We start from the raw sequence: 22,590 nt of genomic DNA on the forward strand, positions 1-22,590 counted from the left end.
CGCTGCAGACAGCCAGACTGTTGACATCACATGATGTGCCTATCTGTGGGAAAGAAGAATTTCCCAGGACGTTCACAGGCTGGAGAAGTCTTTGTGAAAAGTGTAACTTGAAACCTTCTGTGTGCGCATGTTCAGGAAGTTTGTCTGACCTGCTAGAAGAACTGAACTGAAAGGATGTTGTCAGGGCTGCCTCAAGTCTCAGCTCACAAAAGACCAACGCCAATTTCTTCTTATATACAAAGGTTGGAGTTCATTGTTTGCTTCACATCCGAGGCGCGCAACCCCCACGTCTGTTACGCTTAGACCGTTGAAGTCCCCTCTGAGTCAGTCCCTCCCCTGCACCAGTTTAAGAGGCTTGCGCTGCTCCACCTCTTCCTCTCTTTCCTTTTCCGCAGGGTCTTCCTGCCCGCTGGGGTTTCGCCCCTCCTGGATTCCCCTGACGCGGAATCCCCAGATTGCTCTTCCCCCCTCCTGCGGGCTTTGGGACCTGGCTCCTCCTCCGGGCTCCCTGTACTTCCGCGCGCCTCCACATTTGAACTTGGCGCACGCGCCCAACCTCTAACCTTCCTTTTGACAGTTACACTACTCCCTTCACTACTCCCCTCCCCTTCCGGGAGGGTGGCTTGCTCCGACCTCCCTCCCTTCTCTGCTGCCGGAGCTGCTTCCCCTGATACACTGGAACCTCCACCCCCTTCGCTGCACTCTGGCGGGGAGGCTGGTCCTGACGCCCAGCTGCCACTTTGGGATCCCCCGCTGGCCCCCTGCTCCTGACACGTCCCCCCTGGGGCTCCCCTGGCCTTGACCACCGGCGCCCCCTTCTGGGAATCCTCTGATTCGCTGGAAAGACTCATGGAATCTCTTGAGTCATTGTCATCCTCTTCCTCGCTGTCCTGGGATTCATCCCCATCGCTCTCCATCTCCTGCCTACCCTGTGCCTCTGTCCCTGAACCCCTGACATCCATCCCCCCCTCGAAGCCCCCCCTTCCCCCCTCCCGCTGCTCGGGCGCAGGTTCCGGGAGCTCCGTTGTAGCGGGGGTAGATGCTGAATACAGTCCGTCGACGTCGATCTCCTCTGCTTCCAGTTCAGTGTATGAGTGCTCGAAACCGGGGTCCTCCCCCAACACGTCCAAGTCCTCCCCTCCCCCTGTTACTTCAGGCGATGCTGAACTGAAAGGATGTGTTTTTCTCTAGTGCTGAAATGTCAGAAATAAACATCATGTAAATAGATTTCTGACTTATTTTCTTTCCCCTGCGGAAGCAGGAGGGAGGGGTTGTGCATTTTACCCACGCTTGGGAAAATGTCGCCTATCAAAATCTCCCTGGTCTGTCTGGCTATCAGCCAGAGGAGGTTACCGGTAAGCAAGCTCCGAGGACAGTGAGAGGGGCCAGCCTCTATGGAGGGGGCTTGCAAACCGACAGTGCTGCCCTGAAAGTTGCCCTGGGAGCTGCAGCTACTGCAAAACGTGGCGCCTTGACTGCTACCTGGGGCAAGGTAAAGCCCCTGGTGTTACGTTGCTGCTGAAAGAACTGCAGTTCTGACATCTTTCTCCTGGCCGATAAAATAAAAATGCCCAAGAAGTGACACACGCACACACACATATATTGCTGTCAAATAAAACAAAGATTTTATTAATAATCTTACAAGCCACAAGACATAGATCTTGCCCTAAGCTGTGGGTTGCTAGCCCACTCATGCTCAAGGGTCAGACGCACCCAAGTCAGAGCTTCCTCAGCCGCATAGACACACACGTACACTACTCAATCACGCAACTCCAGACACTACCATTGGAAGGTAGAGGCAAGCTGAGCCCCACAGGGCATCACTGGGAGGGATGGGTTAAAGCCAATCACTAACCTGAGGCTGAACTGGGAATTGAATGTCTTAGAACAAGGTGGGTGGGGAAACCTGTAGCCCTCCAGATGTTGCCTTAGTCCAGGCATGTCCAAAGTCAGTTTTGGGGGTCTAATCTGGCCCGCCGGTCAGTTTAATCTGGCCCCTGTGGCAGTTTATTTCCTGGGGTAAAATCCTAAAAAACCTCAACAACTTCAACCCGAAGGAAAGGTCAACAACTTTGGTCGGCCCTCACGGCCCTTCACTTCATCAAATCTGGCCCTCTTTGAAAAAAGTTTGGACATCACTGCTCTAACTCCACTCCAGCCAGCATGGTACAGAGTCCGGGGTTGTGGCAGCTGTGCTCCATCAACATCTGGAGGGCCTTGCTGTAGAGGAATTTTCCCGGTCATGTTCAGAGGCGGTTGGAATCTTTATCCAACATACGTATTTTGCACTCAAGGGTATTCTAATCACAAACATAAAAAGGTAAAGGACCCCTGAACAGTAAAGCCCAGTCAAAGGCGACTATGGGGTTGCAGTGCTCATCTTGCTTTCAGGCCAAGGGAGTCGGCGTTTGTCCACAAACAGCTTTCCGGGTCACGTGGCCAGCAGGACTAAACCGCTTCTGGCACAACAGGACACTGAGACGGAAGCAAGAGCACATGGAAACACCATTTACCTTCCCACCGCAGTGGTACCTATTTATCTACTTGCACTGGTGTGCTTTCAAACTGTCTGGACAAATGCCGGCTTTCTCGGCCTGAAAGCGAGATGAGCGCCTCAACCCCATAGTCGCCTTTGACTGGACTTAACCGTCCAGGGGTCCTTTACCTTACCTTCACCAATCACAAACATACATACCTTCTGTAATAACGTTTAATATTCTAACTCTGGTGGAATCTCTCAGGATGACGAGTGGCGGTGGTGAGAAAGTTGCATATTCATCTGCTCCCCATTACCTTTCTTATTTGCTCTTGTCACCTTTCGAAAGCTGCTTCTTTCCTCAGCTTTAAGCAGCAGCAGCAGCAGCACCATTCCTCCATGAAAACTGCCCAAACAAAGGCGGTTTCCTAAGGCAGGAGCAGCCAAGCTGAGATCATATAATGACGGATGGCCACCCAACCTCTGCTTAAAAACCTCCAAGCAGTGTGATGATGTCATACTACAGTGCAGCCAGATTGGTCTGCGTTCCAAACAGGTAAACGTAGCAGCTGCATTTTGCTGACTTCCCCCAAAACATTGCCCAAAAAAGTGATTTTTGGTGTTGCTCCGTCGGCCTCACATTTGGCTAAGCCGTGCAACATGGGTGAACTTCAGGATAGAAAGGTTTGCAGAGGTGCCTTTTGTTCGATTCAAGTGAACTACTGGAAAACGTTCGCCCTCCATTGCAGGCCATTGCTCTCGACTCATCTGTGCACTGTGGGCACTACTTTTTCCCATGACAAATGCCGCCAGGCATTCCTCTTCACAGCCCACAGGCAAGGGTCACAGTACATGCCGTTCAATTCATGAAAGACTTTGGGATGGCAGCTTGAGTTAAAGCCAAATGGATGACACCAACTACAAACCATACAACTGGCCCTTTGGATAAAATTTGGGCCTTAAGACCAGCTTGTCCATGGGCGCTCACTACGAGGCAGCTCTGCTTCCTGGGTCCGAGACAGAAACTCGGTTCCAGCACCCCTCAGTCCAGATCTGCCAGCTGGCTGCAAGGGCTGTGCAGCCCATAACAGGACTGGGCAATATATCGATATGTCACCCAGAACTGGTTTCAAGTCCATACCATGATATTGCTTTCATAGTTTTAGACCTGGCAATATATTGTGAATCACGATGTGCATTTGTGTGCTATGCAAAAAAAACACAATGTGGGGAAAACCGTGAAGCCAGCCAAGGCCTCTACATAGCTCCATCCTCATTTCAGACGTTGTGATATATCAGTATATCGTGATGTTTAGCTGGCGATATACTGCGACGCTGAAAACCGGGTATTGCCCAGCCCTGGTCCACAGAAATCTCTGAACACTCTACCCAGGGAGTGCTGGCGTGTTCAAGAGGAAAGGATCCATTCCTGGCCTGCTTTATTCTCACATGTACCGGTACATTACAGCACTCTACCAAGACTACAGGAGGCTGCTTCTGCATACACTGCAGAAGGAGCAGCGAAGGGAAAAAGAGATGGTTTCTTCAATCTACACACGCAATGATGAATCCCTTGAGAGGTCACTTCCCTCCACTGCCCATATAGCACACATCTGCCACATTCTCATTCACACACATTTCTGACCAGCTCTGCCCACAGCTAATGCAAACAGTGTGGCTTTGTTTTTCTCCACCCCGCCCCCAAGTTTCAGCATCACCGTCTCAGATTTAAGCCCCGTTTGAGGTTTGGGAAAGCAGAAGGAATCCATTTCTTCACTGGCTTCCACAAAAGCCGAACTGCTCCAAAACGGGCTCTTTGCTTTTGTGGGAATATTCCCTTCACTAGCGTCACATCCCTTCAAGAAAATGTGAAGCCAAAGAGTTAAATACCAACATTTCTGTAGGGTCCCCGTGGTCCCCGCCCCCTTCAGTGGTGTTTTTGAAAGCCTTTCCACGTTTCCTTCTGCCATTCCCAGCTGGGGATGACGCAACTTGGTTTCCTGTTCCCTTGCATCCTTCTCCACTGAAAAACTGCCTTAAATAACTCCCTCAACACATTTGATAAGATATTTAGATTAATATTTTAGTTGGGCGGGTGGGGTGGGAAACAGATATTTGATATTATCTACTTTCCTTTATGCTCTAATAATTTTTTTCAAATTTATTCAGTTAAAAACCACCTTTGAGGGCTAATCCTAGAACGAGGTTGCGGGGCGCAGAGGGAGAAGAATCGGCCATCTTGTCACTCCCAGTCCGTGGGAGGCCGAATGATGAGGGGAGCTGCATTCTTGCGTCCGGCACGGATTCCTGGGTAGAAAAAAGGCCACAGCTTCTCCGTGAAGGTGTCGGTGAAAGTGTAGATGTGGGAGCGGTCCGTCACATTGTAGAAGGAAAGCCTGCCGGCCTCATAGTCCAGGAAGACGCCCACTCGCTTGGGTTTGGTGGCGACACTGAGGGGCGTGAAGGGGGTGGTGGTGGCCGCATACTTGTCCCCGTTGAAGAGCCTCACCCGCCAGTAGCCAGTCTCCGGCAAGGAGGTCGTCTCCCCTTTGCGGCTCACAGATTCGTTACAGACCCCTAGGGCCCAGTGGGTCTTTTCACCCACTTCCACTTCCCAGTAGTGGCGGCCCGAAGTGAAGCCCTCCGTTGCCAGGACACAAGGGTAGGTGGTGAAGCGCCGCGGGCTGTCGGGCAGGTCTCGCAGGCGTTGTTCCACAAACTTGACGCTCTTCCGGTCCTCGGAGAGCACTAAGTTGGGGTGGGCCGTCTCGGGGTCGAGGGTCAAATCTCCTGCAGGAAAAGGGAGAGACGTTTGTTCAGGCTCCGCTGCGACGGTGGCCAGGATGCTTTTTTTTTATTATAAATAATTTTCATTTGATTTTACAAATACAGAATTATAACAATACAACACAAAATACATGTCCATATTTAGAGATTTCTCTGAATCCGCTCAACTTCCAAAATGTTCGGAAACCAAGGCGTGGCTTCCGATTGGCTGCAGGAAGCTCCTGCAAGAAGCTCCTGCAGCCAATCAGCAGCTATGAAAGTGGTGTCGGACTTTTGGGTTCCAAAGAACGTTCACAAACCGGAACACTCACTTCTGGGTATGTGGCATTGGGAGCCAAAACATTCGACTCGCAAGGCGTTTGGGATCCAAGGTACAACTGTATCATTCCTGTTACTGCTGACAACTGGCTGTGCTGGGTGGGGTGTGTGTGTCGCAAAACATCTGGAACGCATCAGATTGGGGAAGGCTAATACTGTTCCTCTCCCACTATCAACAATTCTAGCACACCTCTCCTGGACTCGGTTCATTACAGAGTTGTGTTGTGTGTGCACTGATCAGAATTAAGCTCAATTGCCTGGACGGTGCTAATCTGCAGAATCTATTCCAAACTCAAAGAGTTTTGTTGGCACTGTGGACAAACCCCCTGATCCATGAGCAAGGGAGAAGAGACCCAATTCTCCCAGCCCCCACACCAACCAAAACGAAAAATGCCTGGATGTGGCACCACACCAACTTACCTGTGAGCCTCTTGATGATTTTGCGCAGGACGAAGTACTGCCTGGGGAAGTTGCAGAAGTTCTTTTCCAGCTCGATGGAGACCAGGTTCAGCTTCTGGGCCTGCACCTCTTCACATCTGCAAGAAAAAGAGAAGAGCAAGTTGGGTGAGGGCAAGTTCAGGGTTGGGGAACCTGTGGCCCCTTCAGACGTTGCCGGGCTCCCAACCCCTAGCAGCCCCACCCAGGATGGACAAGGGTCAGGGATGATGCAAGCTGTGAGCCCCAGGAACATCTGGTGGGCCCCAGGTTCACTGTCCCTGAAGTTGTCCATTGCTTCCATGTGTCCCCCAATCATCTTTCATTTCATGGCCATTGTGAGGCCTGACTTCAAATACTTGTAAGGTCTGGTCAGTGCCTGGATGAGTGATGCCATGAGAACCTACAGGTCCGCAGCCTTGGCTTCTGGGATGGAAGGAAGGTGGGATATCACTGTACAAATGTAAATAAGCAAATAAAAATTCTTGAGATTCACAAGTACTTTTAATTCTGCTGATTCTTTTATGCTGCTTTTTACATATTTTTTGTGCCTTTTTGTTTAGTATGCATTATGTACATGCTTTTTTATTTTTGTAAACTGTCCTGGAAATATGATTGAAAGACAGTTATAAAAAATACTTACAATAAATATATAAAAGAGTCTCCAGACCTGGGGGGGGGGGGGGGGGGAATGAATCATCTCCCAGGCTATAATTGAGCAACTTGTTTAATTTCATGGAGGTTTTATTTAGTTTTCACCAGGTTCTCCCAAACTTGGGTCTCCGGCTGTTTGTGGACTGCAACTCCCATCATGGCTAGGTAGCAGGACCAGTGGTCAGGGATGGTGGGAACTGTAGTTCAGAAACAGCTGGAGACCCAATTTTGGGAAACCCTGCTGGCAGTGTTTGAAACGCCCGTTGTTCTAGGTGCATTTCCACTAGCCTTGGCCTCGATCAAAGGCCAGTCTGTTCTTGGAAGGACTCCCACTAGGAATGAAATGGCACTTTTAGATCCAACCCCTTGCCTTTGTCCTTACAAGTATTTGCTTCAGCAAAGCAGGGGCCTTTCATACCTTCAACCACACCTGATGCCAAAAGAACATTAAGGTAGGTTGCAAGGCAAACCTCTCTGGGGAGAGCTTTCCGCAATTGTGAAGGCGGATGGCACCACCATAGAGAAGGCCCTGTTTTTGGTAGCTGCCCACCTCCTTTCAGAAAGCAAAGGCATCCATTGGAAGCGCTCCTTCAAGAGGTAAGGAGACCAGCAGTCTTTAAAAGAGCATTTTATGTGTCAAACCATGACAAATACTTGTCCAGCAACTGTTTATGACAAGGACCACCTCATAGGACCCCATGTTAAGAGGCAGTGAGGCTGTTGTGATGACCAAAGAATTTGCTCCTTACCTTTCGAGGGTGTGCTTCACATCCTGCATGAGAAGGACAAGAAATAAAAATTGTTAAGAGTCGTGTCGTCATTAAGGAGCCCAACCGCTAAGTAAAATCTATCTATGCAGATTGGTGAAATGAGGAAGATCCCACCTTTGGTTAAAGCAACACATATTATTCTGCTGTTTTAGCTTAAAAAAGCACAGGCAAGTTTAAAAAAACCCCAAACGCACCAAAAAATTCAAGTGTTGGACCTTTTGTGCAAACCACATCAACTTCCAGCCTGCCACCGCAATGTCCTGAAATATCACCTATCTAAGGATCTGCCTTCACAAAGCAAACCAATTCTGATGACCTTACACTGGATTTCATGCTTGCATGTCGACTACAGAAAGCTAGAGCCCTACGAATCTTGCCCTGCTACCCACAAGAGGCATACAGATTCACATCCAAAGGGTCTATAGAAATTGGGGTTCACAGACCCTTATGGAAATGTTAGATGAGAGGTGGAGGAAGTGGGGAACAGAAATGGGCTGGCGCAAGACTAGAATTCACCGACCCTTTGTTCTACTCTCATCCCTCTGAGTTGCACAATTAGTGATGGAGCCAAACCCCCACATGAAGGCCCATGAGCCCCATTCCACGGTGGCCCCAGGCCAAGAGCACTGCATTTCCAGGAAACTGGTTGAGGCAAATGATCTCTGGAGGTTCTTTGAACCCATCACATGCAACCACTGCTTCCTAAGAAAGTCCTGTTTAGAGCTTTATCTGCTCCATCAGGCAGCAGTTGAGGAAAAAAGGGGAAGCAGGCTCTCTCTTTCAGATCTGTGGGTGCAAAAGATACCATATTTTTTGCTCTATAAGACTTTTTCCCTCCTAAAAAGTAAGGGGAAATGTGTGTGCGTCTTATGGAGCGAATGCAGGCTGCACAGCTATCACAGAAGCCAGAACAGCAAGAGGGATTGTTGCTTTCACTGCGCAGCGATCCCTCTTGCTGTTCTGGCTTCTGAGATTCAGAATATTTTTTTTCTTGTTTTCCTCCTCCAAAAACTAGGTGCGTCTTGTGGTCTGGTGCGTCTTGTGGTCTGGTGCGTCTTATAGAGCGAAAAATACGGTAATTCAAGTCTGTTTTAATCTACTGTTGATTTACTGCCTGCCTTAAGCTTTACTGGTGGTTTACTACTCCTTAAATCACTAGAAAAAAGTAAGGGAAGGAGGCAGACTCAAGGGCTGCTGAGGAACGGGATGTTCCAAGCAGCATTTGTTCAGATGCAAGAGACGCCCCCACCCTCCAGGTAGACTTTGATGCACACCCCACCTTGAGCATCTCCATGCCTGACTGAAGACACTTCTCCTCAATTTCCGTGATGAGGCTGTTGAGGGAGACCCGCTGCTCAGACAGCTCAGCCACATTGTCCTTTAGTTTCTGCAAGATCTCCTTCTCCTCATCCTCCAGGTGTTGCATCAGCACTTCTTGCTCCTCCTCCAGGAACAAATGCATCTCCTCGAACTCTCGGATGATGAGTTGGCGGCGGTCCTCAACCTTCCGCTGCAGGGAGATGGGAGACAGGGTTCAGGTAGGCCTCAATGAGGTCAACCCAATGAGGTTGATGCTCAGGATTGGGAGAAAGAGGGAACTTCCTCACACAGCACAAAACCGTGGTGTGACACCCAGGAAGACCCAAATTCAAGTACTTGCTCAGTTGCGACTCTCACTGGGTGACCTTGGGACAGTCTCCCTCTCAGCCCAACTTACTGTACAGAAACAACAAAAAGAGCCTTGTGACACCTTGAGCACTAATTTAGTGGATCAAAGTCCATTTCATCAGATGAATGATGATAATGTGTTGAGGTGGATTCTGTCTATGAAAGCTTACATCATAATAAATGTGTCAACCTTTAGAGTGTCACAAGAATCTTTGTGGTTTGTGCTCCAACAGACTAACGCTCTTGAAATTGGAAGGTTACCAATTTTTTTGTGAAGACAGGAGAGTTATCTCACTGTGTACCACCTAGAGTTGGAGGAAAAGTTGGCCATGAAGTGTGGCAATCTAATATTCTTTGGAATACAGTAGACTCTCCAGATATGAATTTAATTCGTTCCGGGGGTCTGTACTTACCCCGAAAAGTTCGTAATTGGAGGCGCCACTTCTGCGCATGCGCACAGCACAATAGAGGTATACACAATATACACAATAGTAGTGTATAGAAGTATACACTTCTGGGTTTGCCACGTTCTCAACCCCAAAGTTACATATCCGGTTACATACATGTAACCGGAGGGTCCACTGTAATGTGATTCTCTACTATGGGTGGTACCATGGCATCTCAATGCAACATTAAAAAGAACTAAGTGAATTCATTTAGGCCAAGCCTGCCAGCCATTTCAACCAAACTGAACCTCCTCGTTCAGAGACAGTATACCTCTGAATATCAAGTGGGAGGGACAAAACCCAGCAGGGGAAGGTCTGGGAAACGTTCCTGCGCTGCTTCTGGGTTCCCAAAGGTACTAATGCTGAAAGAGTGCATTGCTTGCTGCTGCCACTGTAAAGTTGGCATAAATTTGTTGTATTTTTTTAATTGTTTCAATATGCTTTGGTATATTTGTACAATTGTCAGCCGTCCCAGGCTTTGCAAAGAGGAGCATAAACATTACATACACAAATGTGGCTATACAGCATACAGTTTCACCTGTATCACTAAGACAAATCCTCGTGTTCTCCCACCCACTTGCAGATGTGGCTTCTTAGCTGTTACTAATAGTAATGCACTTTTAAAGTTGTTTGAAGGGTGCTTTGTGGGTTGTTGTTGTTGTTGTTTTGCAAAACATTTTTTATCATCATCATCATGAAAAGCAATTTCCAGAGGAGCTAAAACTATAAGAAATTAAAAGCAACGGAGCATAAAGAACTGTCAGGACTAAACAGAAGGGAAAAAAAGAGCACATTATCCCAAAGTATGCAGTTCTGGTACCTTACAATTTTCCAGTGTGCTACTGTGTTCCTTTTTATAATTGGTTCATTTTGACATAAAAGTTAACAGAATGTATTTTCTTAAACCATTCTGATTCTGCCATGGTGGGGGCAGAAGGGTATTTCCTGCCCACCGACCAGCAACAAAAAGTAGCACAGAGCTTTGAGATAGTTAACTATATATTCCAAATTCCTGTGCTCAGCATTTATTTTTTGAGGGAATCTTGGTGAAGGTGTATCACAGCAAATGAAAATATCACATACAGTCGTACCTTGGAAGTCGAATGGAATCCGTTCCGGAAGTCTGTTCAACTCCCAAAACGTTCGGAAACCAAAGCGCGGCTTCTGATTGGCTGCAGGAAGCTCCTGCAGCCAACTGCAAGTTGCGGAAACCCTGTCGGACGTTCAGCTTCCAAAAATAGTTCGCAAACCAGAACAGTCACTTGGTGTTTGGGAGCCAAAATGTTCGAGAACTAAGCTGTTCGAAAACCAAGGTACGACTGTAGCAGCTTTTATTTTATACAACGAGTGGTTTTATTAAGTTATTTCCTATTAAGTTTTCTTTCTTTTTTTGATAGCAGTTACAAGCTCGGTGGAGCATGGAAATTCTGTGATATTCTTGTGGAGAAGCTGTTAAAATGTGGGTTGAACAAGGTAACTTAGGTAGATTTGTAGCTGGTTGACAGACAGAACCCAAAGAGTACCCATTAATGGTTCCTCGTCATCTTGGGAAAAAGTGGCAAGTAGGGTGCTGCAGGGTTCTGTTCTGGGCTCTTTATATTGAGGAGATGCTCATCAAATTTGCAGATGACACCACACTGGAAGGGGTAGCCCATGTCCCAGAAGACAGAATCAGCATTCAATTTGACTTTCAACAGATTGGAGTACTGGGCCAAAATTAACAAAATAAATTCCAACAGGGACAAATGTAAGGTTCTGCACTTAGGCAAGAAGAGCCAGCAGCACAGATATGAACCGACCCAGACTCTGCAACTGTGATCTGAAGCCTTCTTTGTGTGCCACCTCCACAAGGGGATTGGAGGGTGGCAACACACGAACAGGCCTTTTCTGTAGTGGCTCCCTATTTGTGGCATGCTCTTCCCAGGGAGGTTTGCCTGGTGCCTTTGTTACATATCTTTAGGTAAAGGTAAAGGGACCCCTGACCATTAGGTCCAGTCGCGGCTGACTCGGGGGTTGCGGCGCTCATCTCACTTTATTGGCCGAGGGAGCCGGCGTACAGCTTCCGGGTCATGTGGCCAGCATGACTAAGCCGCTTATGGCGAACCAGAGCAGCGCACGGAAACGCCGTTTACCTTCCCGCCAGAGCGGTACCTATTTATCTACTTGCACTTTGACGTGCTTTTGAACTGCTAGGTTGGCAGGAGCAGGGACCAAACAATGGGAACTCACCACGTTGCGGGGATTCGAACCGCCGACCTTCTGATCAGCAAGTCCTAGGCGCTGTGGTTTAACTCACAGTGCCACCAACGTCCCCTACATATCTTTATGTGCAACGCAAAAACATTCCTCTTTAACTATGCCTTTGTTTGTTAATGATATATGGCCTTTTAAAGCACACGTGATGTACTGTTGTTTTTAATGTGTGTGTTTTTCCTTTACCCCTTGGATATTAATGAAAGTTTGTTTTTTGTTTTTATAAAGATGCCTCCAGTTGCCTCAGTGAGAGAAAATGTTAATACTAGTAGTACAGTGGTGCCCTGCAAGATGAATGCCTCGCAAGACAGAAAACCCGCTAGACGAAAGGGTTTTCCGTTTTGGAGGTGCTTCGCAAAACGAATTTCCTATGGGCTTGCTTCGCAAGACGAAAATGTCTTGCAAGTTCCTGAGGGGTTTTTTTCCTCCCCCCCCCCTTTTTCCCAAGCCGCTAAGCTGCTTATCAGCTGATCCGCTAAGCCGCTTAACAGCTGATCACTAAGCCGCTTATCAGCTGATCCGTTAAGCCACTAAGCCGCTTATCATCTGATCCGCTAAGCCGCTTATCAGCTGATCCGCTAAGCCCGCTAAGCCCCTAATAGCGCTAATCCGCTAAACCGCTAATGGGCTTGCTTCGCAAGACGAAAAAACCGCAAGACGAAGAGACTCGCGGAACGGATTCTTTTCGTCTTGCGAGGCACCACTGTAGTCCACTTGAATTCAAGCAAGGCTCACAGGGTTTCCACTGCAGCATTTGCTTTGGGAGAAAATTCCAAGTGAAAGAGATACAATCCAACGCATGCAGCACTTGCCTTGAGCTCCCCAGGCTTCTTCTCCTCCCGGGATCTGCACTGGCCGATCTCATGCAGCTTTCGTTCAAGTGGCTCCAGGCATTTCTGCAGCTTTTCCTGCTTGAAAGAGGAGATGGCATAACTGGGAGCTAGCACAGCGATAACAGTTAGAGTACGAGTCATGAGCATAAGAACCACCCAGCTTGCTTCCTGCAGTGGCCAAAAAACAAACAGACAGACATCTCTAGGATGCCCACAAGTAGTGTTAGAAACTCAGATATATAAGCTAAGTGCCAAACAGCTCCTTAAATCAAGGTTACAGTCTCCAGAATGGAATGACCTCATCTTCAGAAAGCAGAAAAAGGAAGACCCAGGTAATTACCAACCAGTGATCTTGACATCAATACCAGGGAAGGGCCTAGAACAGATAATTCAACAGTCGGTCTATGAGTATTTAGAAAAGGATGCTGGGATTACTAAGACCCAGCACGGGTTTCTCAAATATAAGCCATGCCAGACCAATCTGATTTCATTTTTTGATGGAATTACAAACTTGGTGGATCAGGAAAATGCTGTGGACATAGTATATCTTGATTTCAGTAAGGCTTTTGACACACACACCCTGTGATAGTCTCATGAGGAACCTGGTAAAATGTGGGTTGAACAAGGTAACTGTTAGGTGGATTTGTAGCTGGTTGACTGACCGAACCCAAAGAATACTCATTAATGGTTCCTTGTCATCCTGGAAAAAAGTGAGAAGTGGGGTGCCACAGTGTTCTGTCCTGGGCCCGTTGTTGTTCAATATCTTTATAAATTACTTGGATGAAGGAATTGAGGGGATGCTCATCAAATTTGCAGACACCAAACTGGGAGGGGTAGATAATGCCACAGAAGACAGAATCAAAATTCAAAATGACCTTAACACATCGGAGAATTGGGCGAAAAATAACAACTTGAATTTCAATAGGGATAAATGTAAGGTTCTGCACTTAGGCAGGCAGAACCAGATGCACAAATATAGGATGGGGGACACCTTGCATACTAGCAGTACATGTGAAAAGGATGTAGGGGTCTTGATGAACCACAAACTTAGAGTCAACAGTATGATGTAGCAGCAGCAAAAACAAAACAAAACCTAACGCTATTCTCGGCTGCATCAACAGAAGTCTAGTGTCCAGATCGAGAAAAGTCATAGTACCACTCTATTCTGCCTTGGCCAGAACACACTTGGAATACTGTGTCCAATTCTGCGCACCACAATTTAAGAAGGATCTTGACAAGCTGGAAATGTGCAGAGGAGGGCAACTAAGATGATGAAGGGTCTGGAAACTAAACCTTATGAGGGGCGCTTGAAGGCATGGGTATGTTTAGCCTGGAAAAGTGGAGACTGAGAGAAGATATGATAGCCATCTTCAAATATCTTAAAGGCTGTACTATGAGGGAAGGAGCATGCTTGTTTTCCCCTGCTCTGAAGGGTAGGACTCGAACCAATGGCTTCAAGTCGCAAGAAAGGATATTCGAACATTCAGAAAAAACTTTCTGACAGTAAGAGCTGTTCAGCGGTGGAACAGACTCCCACGAGAGGTGGTGGACTCTTCTTCCTTGGAGGTTTTTAAACAGAGGTTGGATGGCCACCAGTCAAGGATGCTTTAGCTGAAATTCCAGCATTGCAGGGGGTTGGACTGGATGACCATTGGGGTCCCTTCTAACTCTAAGATTCTATGATTCTATGTATACAGTGGTACCTCGGGTTAAGTACTTAATTCGTTCCGGAGGTCCGTTCTTAACCTGAAACTGTTCTTAACCTGAAGACCACTTTAGCTAATGGGGCCTCCCGCTGCCGCTGGAGCACGATTTCTGTTCTCATCCTGAAGCAAAGTTCTTAACCTGAGGTACTATTTCCGGGTGAGCGGAGTCTGTAACCTGAAGCGTCTGTAACCCGAGGTACCACTGTAGTTGCTATTTTGGAGTTAAACAGCTCTAAAGTCTTATTTTTCATATGTGATTGATTCTCAGTTAAACATCTGGTGAGTTCCGATAGCTACATTGAGCTAGGTTAAGAACTTTGAGAACTTAAAAGAAGAAAAGTCACTTTATCCAGGGACAATCTACATATATCCTGGCCTATTTCTACCTCTTTTTCTTAAGGGGGACACAGACCATTCAAAATGTAAGAATATTCTTCACAACTGTGGACAGGGCAGTAGGGTGGGGTAAGTGAGGATAAGCTACAACAATTACATATAACATTATTCACTACTCCTGCTCAGGCTGCACAGAAAAAGCATTTTGGTTCCTGAAATTCATTCTGATTGTGCAGCTAGAATATAAATGACAGAATTGTACAGGGTGCGGTATTAGTGTGTGAAAACAGTTAAGATCCAATGATCCCCAGGCATGCACCTCCAGATAGTGGAGATGTCAGGTGCCATCTTGGTGCGCCCACGAATCTTCATTTGGTCTCAAGCGATTGATAGCCAGGTGCAAAATGCACCTGGCTAATTTCAAACACTGCCCACGACTTGAGTGCTCACCTGCTACTGCTGCCAGATTTATCCTATAGTTAGAAGCAAAAGCTATCTTTAACAGAATATAATGGCTTTAAAAACAGAAAATGAAACAAGTTGGGAGTTCCTGGTTCAAGTGCCATTTCAGAGACGTTCTAGATCAGGGGTCAGCAAACTTTTTCAGTAGGGGGCTGGTCCACTGTCCCTCAGACCTTGTGGAAGGGCGGACTATATTTTTTTTTTTTGGGGGGGGGGGGAGTGAACGAATTCCTATGCCCCACAAATAACCCAGAGGTGCATTTTAAATAAAAGGACACATTCTACTCATGTAAAAACACACTGATTCCTGGACCGTCCGTGGGCCAGATTGAGAAGGCGATTTGGCCAGCTCTGGCTCCTGGGCCTTAGGTCGCCTACCCATGGTCTTTTGGTCTAGATGGTCTGTGCAAACAACCATTGCCTCCACCCACAATCTCTGCAGCATTATTTCTATGGAAATAGTAATGCTGTCCTGCCCTGATGAGATTCTCCTATATGGTGTTAGAAGTGTTCAAAACTCCCATTGTTATAGGCGCATTTTGCGACAGGGAATTTCATTAGCGTGAGCAGTTTCTGAGCTCTGGATGCAGTACCGCACCTAAGATTTCAGATTAAAACAGCAGAATGGAAGGAAAGGAGGACCTTTTTCCACCTCCCCACTTCCAGGTACTCTCTGAAGACTGGAGAAGAGACCCTCCTAAGAATATCAGGGGGGGTGGGCAGGGGAAGAACTAGACCATGTGAAAAATAAATGAATATTTTAGTTGCAGTTCATTCATTTTAAGCTTTGAATTCTTATTATAAAAAAGTGTGCCCAGACATTCCGTTGTTGCGCCCATAACCTAGGCTCATAACCATTTAGCTCCTAGTTTTCATATCTCAGTTTCTAACACTGGATGTCAGTACAGCATGGTGAGCCAGCATGATAAAGTGCTAGTGGATATCCCTGTATACTTTGAACTTTACAAGGTTTACTTATAAGCCCAGATAATTGTGTTATAGTAGAATAGTTCATGATGTACCAACATATCTAGCTAGAATGTTTATGCTTGTCTTGTGTCATGAGATGCTAAACATTTTCTATTTTGGATTGAACTGCGTGGGTAAGGAGTTTTCTAAACTGGGAACTCTGTCAAGTAGAAAGCAGGAAGTCTCTAACATTCTGCTGATCACACCGGCTGAAGTGTGGTGTAGTATCAACAACAGATTGTTGGCCCTGTGTAACAGGTTATGGGCCAACTGACCTCACAAGTCTAACACGTACCGGTCAACATTTGGCCAGATGCATTCTGCACTAATTGAAGTGTTCACATCTTCAAGGGCAGCCTCATGTACAGGGGGATTACTGTAATGCAAGCAAGGGAGAGGTTGCTGGAATTTGGGGAACCGTGAAAAAGAGTATTCTTCTCCAGAATCAACTGTAGCCTGGCAAGTAAGCAAGAGCTGGACAAAGGCACCACCTTGGACACTTGAGGTTCAAGTGAGAAAGCTGGATCTAGGTGTAGCCCACCCCATAACAGCATAACTCCACTTATAGCAGGCTGCATACCTTGTTCCCAAACATAAGAGCAACCTACTCACATTGTGTCTGTCATTTGCTGCCTTTATTTTGCTTTATTTAAAGCCCTTCACGGCCTAGGACCCTCATACCTACGGAACCGCCTCTCCCAGTATGCCCCACGGAGAGCCTCAAGGTCCATAAATAGCAACACCCTAGTGATCCCGGGCCCTAAGGAAGTTAGATTGGCTTCAACCAGAGCCAGGGCCTTTTCAACTCTGGCTCCGGCCTGGTGGAACGCTCTGCCTCATGAGACCAGGGCCCTGCTGGATCTGATTTCTTTCCGCAGGGCCTGTAAGACAGAGTTGTTCCGCCTGGCCTTTGGCTTGGAGCCAATTTTATTCCCTCCCTCTCTTTCTTTTTTCTTTTCCTTCTCCCTCTGCGATGAGGCTACATTTTAATATTTTAATGTTTCAATATTTTAATGTTGTATTTTTTAATTTTGTTTTTAAGTTGTAATCATTTAACTTGTTTTTATTATTGCTTGTAAGCCGCTCTGAGCCCGGCCTTGGCTGGGGAGGGCGGGGTATAAATAATAATAATAATAATAATAATTATTATTATTATTATTATTATTATTCCAGCCTTCCTATTCATTATAGGAAGACAACTGTGTTCCCTTTCTCCATTCAACTCTGCACTGAATTCTCACATCAAATTTCAAGCTCCTTCCCTCATTTTTAAGGCTTTCCATTCCTCACCTCCATGACACCCTCTAATAGCAAAGTCCACCTCTGACTGCAGTGCCTAACAGAAATTCAACTAACACGGAAGCCACCAAGAAACAAAAGAGAGGCACCAGCATACTCAGGGGACCCCTGAGGTTTGCAGAAGAGCCAACAACAACAGCCCCCACCCAGACAACCCTATGGAGACTGAGAGCATAGTCAGTGGTCACTAGCAACCAGCTGAGCATTACTTTGAAAAGAAAAAATGGGAGGGTGAATTGGCTTACTTATAGTTCCCTGGAGGAAGCTGTGGCTGGCTGGCTGAGCACTTTAATGATTAAACAAGCAAACCAAAATATAGGACAGCATTTTCTTGCAGTTCCCACTCGGGCTTCCCTATTCAATCAGGCTATGTACAGTCTGTGCAAGTTTATGTGCTACTGTGATGGCCAAAAAAGGCATCTGCCTGCAATGGGCAGATACACATCAAATGTATACCTCAAACAACTGGTGGTGTTTCTGTTGTTATTTATATACATTAATTGCATTGCTCATGGAAATGACTCCAAGACGCAGACACAACAGAAATATTAAAACCAATTACTATGAACAAACTCAAATGTTGGTCTTCATGCCCTCTCCCGTCTTTTTTAAAATTCCAGCCATGTCCCATCCGCACTTTACCTTATACTCCAAGGAGGCATCGTCCAGGGTCACCACCGTGTGGGAGCGGTGTTCGTGAGAGATCTCGCACACTAAGCAAACGGCCTCCTGGTCGTCCTTGCAGAAGAGGCGGAGGACTTCATTGTGCTTCTCGCACAAGTTCTCATCCCGCACCTTGCGCTTGTTCGTGACCTGCAGCTGCTTGGCTATCTCCACCATGTTGCCCAGCTGCCGGTTGGGCCTCAGAATGCGGTGGCGCGAAGTCTTGCGGCAGACGGGGCAGGGGAAGTCCCGGTTCAGATCTTCCCACCAGCGGGTGATGCATACCCGGCAGAAATTGTGGCCGCAGTCAATGATCACGGGGTCCTTGAGGTACTCCAGGCAGACAGAGCAGCTGGCTTCTACCTGGAGGTTTTCCAAAGGGTTTGTGGTGGCCATGGCTCCTCAAAGGCAGGAGGGGGAAAGCATGGATGGCAGAACCAAGGGCTGTATCCAGCGTAGCACTGTCACTTATTGATATCCTTGTTGTGCTGGCGGAGCATTGCTGTGCAAAGGAAAACACAAGTATATTACAAAAGACTGCACGCCAACAGATTACAAAAGACGGCTCACCAACACAGCTGTTGTGCAACAAGCTTCCACTAGCACAACAGCTGTGTTTGATTCCTTAATTGCGCAACCTTTAAACTATGCCATCCACTAGTGCAAGGGATCTTGCACTAGCATACAATTAACATTGCATATGACCACGATAGAGTGGTGGCACAGTTCAATTTGTCCCAACTGTGTACTTTTCATAAAAACACCAAATTTGCACCATACACAGAATACACCACAATTGTTCTCAAATACTGAGGCATGTGATCTGGCATATACACAGGCATGTTAAATATTTCTAATTGAGCATAGTGTAAGCACACAATAACTCGTATATGACCCAAAACAATATGGAAAGTTTTCCCTATAGCCTTCACATCCTGATCATGGACCCTCTATTTAGCTCAGGCGTGGGGAATCCGTGGCCCTTCAGATGTTGCTGAACTTTGTTTTGTTCTTTTTACAAACTTTACTGAAAACTCTGAAAGCAATCACCAAACATGAAGTGTTGTCTTCCAGGACAAATACATGCACATATGTTAAGTCTTGCATGCAGTCATCCACACAGCATCAAAACAGACTTGGAGTATCTTTTACATTACAAATTCAGCCCACCTCTATAGGGTATATACATCAATCTAAAGAGTTAAAGTAATTTATTCATGCGCTGCTGAACTGTAACTCCCATCGCACTTGGCCATTGGCCATGTTTGCTGAGACTGATGTTTGTGCAGGAAATTAAGACTCTAGTTCCTGTTTGCAGAGTATGTGGAAGACAGCCCTGGGTGGTTTGACCCTTTAATTCTCTTTTTCCTCCTATAAAAACCACACAAGATACTTGTGTTTAAAGACCAAATAACTTTTACTTAGTGTACTTGCAATTGCAGATATATATATGTGTACGTGTGTGTACATACACGCACAATGCAGGTGGAAGTTTATTTAGTTGCTAGAACATCTTACATAGATTAAACTGTTACAGACTAACATTTACTCTGACTCTGAGACAAACAGCAGCACAACACAACACACCTGCTGCTCTAACTGTTAAGACTCACAAGACTGTTAATAGCTGAACCAACTGAAATACCACAGAGTGTATGAAACCAACTGAACCAACTGAAATACCACACAGAGAGAAACGCCACAGAGCGTATGACATCACAGGGTTCTACAGTCCTTTCAAACCTTAACTTTTTCCATATGCATTTTGGATGCTAACAGCCCAACAGTTTGTGGTTCAACATACGGAGAACAAAGTTCCCCGGACTTTCTCCTGCTGCTGCATAATTAGTACAATCCCTGGAACCTATGACAGGTGTTCCTCTGCTATGTGTAATTTGCACACCTTCTGCTAATGCTAAACACAGCAGCCCAACATCTGGAGGGCAGAATCTGTCTCCCAGATTCAAAGCTAACCTATTCACTTCATCACAGTGGCTCTCAACTAACCAATTAAAAAGTGTCCACTCTCAGCATTACAACAGTTTTAGTATTTGTCAGGGTACTTCAAAGCCCTTTACAGCGGGCGATGCCAGACTACCTACCTTGTTGTTTGGGTTATCTGGAGCTCCTCAACTGCAAGTGTATTTTCCTCTCTGGGCAGGGTTTTGGACAGCAAAGATTTATCCATTGGGAGCTGGCCGAGGCATGATTCAACATCACAGTTAAGCTATGGCTGTTGATCTCTTCCAGTTGATCTCTTCCACTGCCTTAACACCAAGGCACCTTGCAAATGAGTTGTCTAGCATTTAACACTTTGGTATTCCCTTGGCAGGTCAAAAGAAAAAAAATATATTTAGAAAGCAATAATGCTTCCCATATATACAGCATATTTCCAAGTGTTTGAAGTACTTCACGTGTATTATCCTGTAACCCTTACAACAGCCTTTAAGGAAAATTAGTATTATAAATCATCCCCATACAACAGATGAGGTGCTGAGATTGAGAAAACATTGGCTTGCCCAAGGGTATTTATATCTCAAGCAAGATCTGGATTAGAGACTTTCTAGCTCATGACTCTTACCCAAACTCTGGGCCTGTCCACACTGGAGTAAACCATACATTTGTACCTGCTTGTCTCCCTATTAAAGTAGGGTCACCCTCTCCACCCCTGTTTTGTTCCAGATCTTTCACCCCTTTAAATGTCGGCTTTTGATATTTCCCCTTTTGTACAGCGATATCAAATTCACTCTGTAGGGCACAGATAGTGGGCCACTGCCTCCGAACCCGAACCATCTAGTCCTGTTTTAGTTAACAATGGGACAGCAGCCTCCTTCCTGGCGAGCTGGTCACCGCTTATGCACCCAGCGCTTCCCCCAAAACACTTCACAGGCGTTTATCTCAAGCGCTTTTACAACAGCCCAACTTAGTAGGCCTGGTATTGCCCTCACGTTGCGCTGTGTAGGAACGGTGAACTGAGAGAATGCCACACCATGAACAGAAAGAAGATACAGGGCTTTTATTTCAGCTCACCCCGTTCAGCTACTGCACCACTCCAGCGCAGGCAGAGGAGGAAGAGGCAGGGCAGCAGGGCTGGCGGTGGCCATCTGTCAGGGATGCTTTAGTTGAGATCCCTGCATTGCATAAGGGGGTTGGGCTTGATGACCCCCAGGATCCCTTCCAGCTCTGTAATTCTAGGACTGAGGCAGGCACCTGAAGCGCACCTGCAACCTGAAGCACAGGAGATCTCTGTGGAGAGGACTTGGGCTCGGGGGCTAAGCCTGCCCACCTGAGCCCAAGGCGCCCGTTCTTAAGACGGCGCGGTGTTTTGAACCGGCTGCCAGGGAGAAGCCAGAGGGGCGGGGATCTCACGGCTGCAGTAAGGGCAATTTCAGAGGGGGCTTTAGAGGGGTAATTACGGGAGGCCCCGCAAAACCCGCCGCTCCTCCGCGCAGCACGGCCGCAATTACGGCAGCCCCGCCGCCCCTCTTTAGCCTTCACTTTCCATCCCCGCGAACATGAGGGCGACGGCTGACGGGGCGAACCGCACGACCTGCTGGACGTCCGGCCAACCGCCAGCCCCCTCCTCCCACTTCCACAACAAACCCGTTCCGTAAACGCCACCACAGGAAGCGGCTCCTACGTTACCGGAAGCGACGCTCTGAGCTACGCCGAGGCCATAGAGCTACAGGTTGATTCGTTCTCCCGCCCCCCAGCCGCTCTGGGAAGCGGCTCTGACGTCACCGGAAGCGACGCTCTGAGCGCCGCCGAGGCCATAGAGCTACAGGTTGATTTGTTCTCCCGGCCCTTTCGCTATCTCCGCTTTCCATAGACGCGTGGCGTGTGGTTAGACTCACAAAAGGCCTCGCCTTCCGGGTTCCTTTCGTTTCCCCCGTTCTGTAGGCTCTGCAGGGAGTTTCTCTGCCCTCCTGCGGCTCCCAGCAACTGCCATTCGGGAGCATTGCTGCCTCCAGCTGCTGAGGAAGAGCCTAGCTGTCCTCTTTTAGAGCCAACCGGGTTGGTGGCCACCCCTGCCTCCTGTGGGAGGGAGTTCCGCAGGTTACCTGCGAAGAAGTGCTTCCTTTCACCTGAATATTCCAACCATTACCTTCATCGGGTGCCCACGAGTTTTGGTGTGACCAGAGAGGGAGAACTCTTCTTTCGCCACTTTCTTTAAAAAATATATATTAAAAAATTGTTTCTACTTTTCAAGTTTATACATTTCACTATTTTTTACAATCATTTTGACATTTCGAATCTTGACTTCCCTCCCCCTCTTTCTGCACCTCCTTAAATTTATTTTTAATATCTTCAGCATATCCAAATGAACTTAATTTGCTCATTTACTCATCTTCTTTAAATATATACTCGTATGAAGCTGCATAATTTCATGCAGTTTTATCACGTAACTGGTCGCTGGCCTTTTCTCAAAACCAAAAAGTTCCCGTTGCCGCAACTTTTCCTCACAGGTGTTAGGGTGCACACACTCTACAGAAAACCAATACTTCACCCTTCAAA

The 22,590-nt window shown here is 47.0% G+C and overlaps 1 protein-coding gene across 3 annotated transcripts; it reads right to left on the minus strand.

Moving 5' to 3' along the window:
- Positions 1-1,602: 1,602 nt before the first annotated feature.
- Positions 1,603-21,696, minus strand: LOC308469821 (E3 ubiquitin-protein ligase TRIM39-like). 3 transcript variants are annotated; one of them, XM_080992796.1, is made up of 8 exons: positions 21,679-21,696; positions 20,178-20,399; positions 18,055-18,577; positions 12,620-12,718; positions 8,720-8,950; positions 7,420-7,442; positions 6,002-6,117; positions 1,603-5,266 (listed from the first exon to the last, which is right to left on the minus strand). In XM_080992796.1, exons 3-8 carry the CDS (start codon positions 18,469-18,471, stop codon positions 4,719-4,721), a joined length of 1,434 nt encoding a protein of 477 aa, XP_080848922.1. In that variant the 5' UTR covers positions 18,472-18,577; positions 20,178-20,399; positions 21,679-21,696; the 3' UTR covers positions 1,603-4,718. The 3 variants fall into 3 exon arrangements, with proteins under 3 accessions (XP_080848922.1, XP_080848921.1, XP_080848923.1); XM_080992795.1 differs by lacking the exon at positions 21,679-21,696 and adding an exon at positions 21,297-21,672; XM_080992797.1 differs by lacking the exon at positions 21,679-21,696 and having other exon boundaries at positions 12,620-12,715; positions 20,178-20,319.
- Between the last annotated feature and the right edge of the window lie 894 nt (positions 21,697-22,590).

This window comes from Podarcis pityusensis, assembly GCF_964106645.2.
Source record: "Podarcis pityusensis genome assembly, chromosome: 2".
Classification (NCBI taxonomy): domain Eukaryota; kingdom Metazoa; phylum Chordata; class Lepidosauria; order Squamata; family Lacertidae; genus Podarcis; species Podarcis pityusensis.